General features: G+C 33.1%; 1 protein-coding gene across 1 annotated transcript in view; it reads right to left on the bottom strand.

Annotated features, from left to right (window-relative positions):
* FMN2 (formin 2) overlaps positions 1–4,982 on the bottom strand; it is a 437,381-nt gene that overhangs the window by 164,391 nt on the left and 268,008 nt on the right. The window contains exons 13-14 of the mRNA XM_023730863.1: positions 3,700–3,759; positions 3,430–3,550 (exon numbers count right to left, since the gene is read on the bottom strand). Coding sequence (XP_023586631.1) covers positions 3,430–3,550; positions 3,700–3,759 — 181 coding nt within the window. The remainder of the gene's footprint in view (positions 1–3,429; positions 3,551–3,699; positions 3,760–4,982) is intronic.

The raw sequence follows: 4,982 nt of genomic DNA, 5'->3' as shown, positions 1-4,982 counted from the left end.
GGGGAGGGGGGGGGAGAAAAGAGGAGAGGAGAAGTATGATACAAGGAAGAATTTACATGAGAACATTCTTGTCCAGTTTCGGTAACTTAATTACTCAATGCTCTGTACATGTTGAGTTGATTTAAGTCATGTGGCAAGTGCTACAATTTCTACCCAATAATGGCACTGGAGCAGAAGTCATCATTTGGCATGACTGCATCAACAAAAGCTGCTGACAGCTAAAACAGATCAAAAGAAGATCAAGTTGCTTAACAAACTACCTATCACTGAGCTCAGAAAGACTGGGGTGAGGACAGGGAGATATCCTGAGGAGTTACAGAAATTTTGGGAGCAAGTATAGAAAACAAACACAGTGGATGTTCTCATAAAATGCTAAAATGAGTTTCAGTTGTCTTATTAAAACGTCTGCGCCATAACACGTTACTTCTCAGTCTTTCCTTAGAAATAAAAATCAAGTCTCTAAGCAGAAACAGAAGGAAAGATATAGCTAGAAGATGAGTGACTTAATGGTTCTAGCTTATCAGTCTTTATGAAACTAATCACACTATTTATTCTATTTTTATCTTATTTTGAATGGACAATATTTATTGGATATTTACTGTATGAAACGCATTGGAATAATTTTTTAATATATCATCTCATTTTCTAAAATTTTTTGAAACAACTTATTTCTGAAAAAAATGTGGACAGGCTGTTTGAATCTTCTAAAATGAATTTCCTAATTTGATTGCTTATAAGGAATCATTTTTAATAGGCTACATTTATCAAATGAATATGTTATCTTAAAGTATTTATATTCAAAAAACATAATCCAATATTCTCCCATTCTGACTCCCATTTAGTCAGATTGACATATATACCTATTTATACCTATTTCATTCCAAAAAAAGAGATAGGGCAGTTTTATTACATGCTGTGTTGATATAAAATGATAAATTCATACTAAATCCTTCCCAGAAACTGAATTTAAAATTTTATTTCACAAAATTTCCTTCTTCATTTCATAAAAACATATTTTCTATGGAAAAATTCAAATTTTGGAAAAGCAAAATAAAAATACATATGTCATGATTATTTTCAGTTTTTAAGGCTAGCTCAGAGTTTGACAGCCTTGTAAATACCTCTTCAGGCTGATATCATTCTACAAGAGTAACATCTAATTATGGTATTTCATGAACTACAGTTTCATTTCCCAACCTTCACTGTAAGCTCCTCAGAGGCAAGTGTAATGCTTCTGGTACTAACCTGGTACCAGGCTTGCATTTCTCAAAATGTGTTCCACTGACTAGAGATCCCATCAGACATTCTGTGAACAAACCCTTCTTTCGGAGAATACTGTGAATTTCTGCTAACCTTAATTTAACCCAGAAATTCCCACATTCATTTGATCATAAAACTCCATCACTTTTACTTTCTACCGCATCTAACTGTAACTGTCTATGAGCACACTTGGGGAAATACTGTGCGCGGCCAATATACTTGCTAGTTGAGGGAATAGGCCTTTCAAATAATTCTGCCTCACCCCTATATAACAGTGACAATCCTCAGGTTTAAAATTATCACTTTGCTAACCTGGAGGTACTCAGAAATTGCTAAGATGCTCCTTCAATATTTGATTTCTCTAGATACCACATCTCACGAGAAGACATGTATGTGAAAGGAAATAGTTTTCAGAGTGAGTGGCAACTCTTCCTTCCAAACCCATTATCTGGTGTTAGCTAGCTCTTTCTTTTTTAGCTCAAAGTCTTGTGAACACTTGCCATTTTCACAGCTACATGTATATTTAATACCTACAGTAAGAAAGCATGTAGATACTAAAACAAAATGGGATAACATTCCAAAGTGATGCACCAAGCTAAACCAACATAAATCCCCCAGTAATAAGATTATCATCCCTCTGGTTCATCAACTCATCTGTAAACTATGGAATCCTACTTTGCAAGACTCAACTGTTGATCCAAGTATGAAGTGTTTTCCAGATCCCCTAGAAATACCCCAGCACCACATCAGAGTGTGTGTGTATAAAATTTCATAAGCAAACTAAGATACCTGGCGCTGTTTGGAAGTGTGATACATACTATCACATGAATGGTTTTTATTGCTTTACAAAATCATTCTTAAGGTAAATGCACAGTAACAGAGTATTACACAAATGTAACATAGCTTTATTTATTATTACTTTATCACATAAGGCTCTAAAGGGGTACATCTAAGTAACAGAAGTTCATCCCCTGACAGTGATGACTGTTATCTTTGTGTATCCACAGACACGCAGCAAATGTCTGAAATGCACCAGGTCCATAATAAATATTGTTGAATAAGAATTACAAGCAAACTACACAATGCTGATATGTTGATTTAAATCCATATAAAAATATGTATGACCAGATAATTACAACTCCATGAATTTGATTACAGATCAATACTTTTGGCAAAATACATCTCAAAATTGGGAAAGGGTCTCTTAAAAATTATGTCTTCTTTTGTTTTCCACACATGGGTAACAAGGCCCCTTCTTCTCACTCAATGATACAGTATCAAATGAAAATGGCATATAAATTTGTTCACTCCCTGTCTGTGCTAAGCAGAGTTGGAAAGAGGCTTAAATAGGTAGCTGAGATAAATTCTCGATGCCATGACAATAAGAACAAACCTCATGAAAATAGTATCAAAATTTCTGGTAAAATATTCTGTTACAAATCCTTGTTTTTCTGTAACTATTACTTTTAATTAAAGAAATTTGAAGAATTTCAAACTTTCATCAACATGATTTGATATAAGGCTCCTCAAATAACAAAACAACATACATGCATGTAATTTTCTGACTGTATATGTAAAAGAAAATATTTAGTTCACAGGGAAATTCATGTGCCACAAACCTTGGGAAGGATACTGAGAGAGAGAGGAGAGGGACTGTTTATCTTTTCCTTTAACAGTGATATGATTTATTTCTTTTAACAAATGTTCTTGGCTATAAAGTAGAAACAAGATAATCAAACTTGCTCCTGATGAAAATACCAAACCAAACCAAACTTACTGCTGTTGAGTGGATTCTGACTCATAGCAACCCTCTAAGACAGAGCAAAACTGCCCCGTAGGGTTTCCAAGGAGCAGCTGAATGATTCGATCTCTTAACTCTTTGGTTAGCAGCCTAGCTCTAAACCACTGCACCATCAGGGCTCCTGACGAAACACATTGCTATTCCAGCAATGAGACAGTAGTCAGTAACTAGATTTCTGACACACATAACTTTTGAAACAACAAAAGAATAATAATATTGGTAAACTTTTTCAATTGCCACACACAGAAAAAATCAGTTCGAAGAAGGTATAAAACACTAGTATACTTCCTTTAAAACACTGAAAAGTATACTGTCTCATTTAAAAACCATAAATAAAAAATGTGAGTTTCTTTAGGCTTATAAATTACCTTTCAAGTCTTTCTTTAATTTTCTGAGATCTTTTTGAAAATCTTCAAACTTCATCTGTGAGGCCTGGAAAAGGTCCTGGGGTTCTGGCAGTGGAAAGACACACTGTTCTTTTCCAGCATCCTAATTAGGATGAAACACATGATATTTAAACAAATCATCATCAATATAAATAAGAATAATGTAACAGCAACAATGGCAAAAATAAAAACAATGCCAAATCACCCAAGAAATAAAGAATAAAAAATACGGCTATATGTAAAAACTCTTACCTCATCAAAATTTCGAAGATAATATGAAACAATATATGACAAAAGGCTTCTGCTATTGTCCTAGGCAGAAAGATCAAAGTAAGTAAAAACTATATTTAAAAAATTACTAAATACACAGTGTTAAATAAAATAAATTCTAGGCAATTCACATTTATGCATAAGAGCATTTAAAATGAAAGCGGGAACTCTACATTTCAAATCATCTCACTGTATGTAAGAAGTTTAACCATATACATCTTATTTTGCAGTATTCCACTGTAAGTTCCAAGTGGAAGTACAGCTATTTAAGGGTAGAGACTCAAGTATAAATACCTCCTATTTTATCCTCCTCAATCAGAAATTTAGTTCGTTAATTTTTATGTTTCACTATTAAGGAGTACAACTACTATCTTAACTAAAATAATTAAATAGTCCAAGAATTTATATACAGATAGGCTAACGGGTACCACCACAAGAGTAATTTGATTGAGACTCAGTATATAGATAAGGGACATTAAAAAGTTAAATATCATTTCAACTAAGTGGGGGCTTTTAAAATATAATTTCATATTATAAATTGTTACATCATCAACTGAGATTTGAGAATAAATACACTCCTATAAGTAATACAATGTGTGTATTTTAAAGAAAAAATGTAAAATTGTTTCACATCTAATAGTCTTTATTCAAAACGTTTTTCACCCTCTTTCGAGGACATATAGAGACATTTTAATTTTAGATTTATTTGTATTGCTCAAAATAAATACTACATACTCTGAATGTGGGAGACCAAATATATATTTATTTTAAAAACAAATCCTATGATACAAACTAACTTGTGGAATGCTCCATCTAACTACATTTTCCCCTACTTATAAAAACAGCAACGCCCTTTCATGATAAAGTCAAACATGACACAGTGATATTTCTTTTTTTTTTCTTTTATTGTACTTCAGGTGAAGGCTTACAGAACAAATAGTTTCTCATGAAACAGAAGTACACATGTTATTTTATAACATTGGTTAACAACCACACAACATATCAACCCTCTAAATTCTCAACCTCTTTTTTTTTTTTTTTGGTGAAAATACACATAGATAAAGATACACCATTTCAAAAATTCCTACATGCACAGTTCAGTGACATTGACTACGCTCTTCCAATTGTGCTGCTATTCTCACTTAAGATGAAGGATTCCAGAAAAACATGTTGCCCTATGACAATGGTTAACAATCTCACAACACATCAACAATATCCTTACTCAACCTTGGGTTCCCTATCACCAGCTTCCTTGTCCCCTTCTG

This window comes from Trichechus manatus, unplaced genomic scaffold, assembly GCF_000243295.1.
Source record: "Trichechus manatus latirostris isolate Lorelei unplaced genomic scaffold, TriManLat1.0 scaffold00039, whole genome shotgun sequence".
Classification (NCBI taxonomy): domain Eukaryota; kingdom Metazoa; phylum Chordata; class Mammalia; order Sirenia; family Trichechidae; genus Trichechus; species Trichechus manatus.
This window is presented reverse-complemented; position numbering and strand designations above follow the sequence as displayed.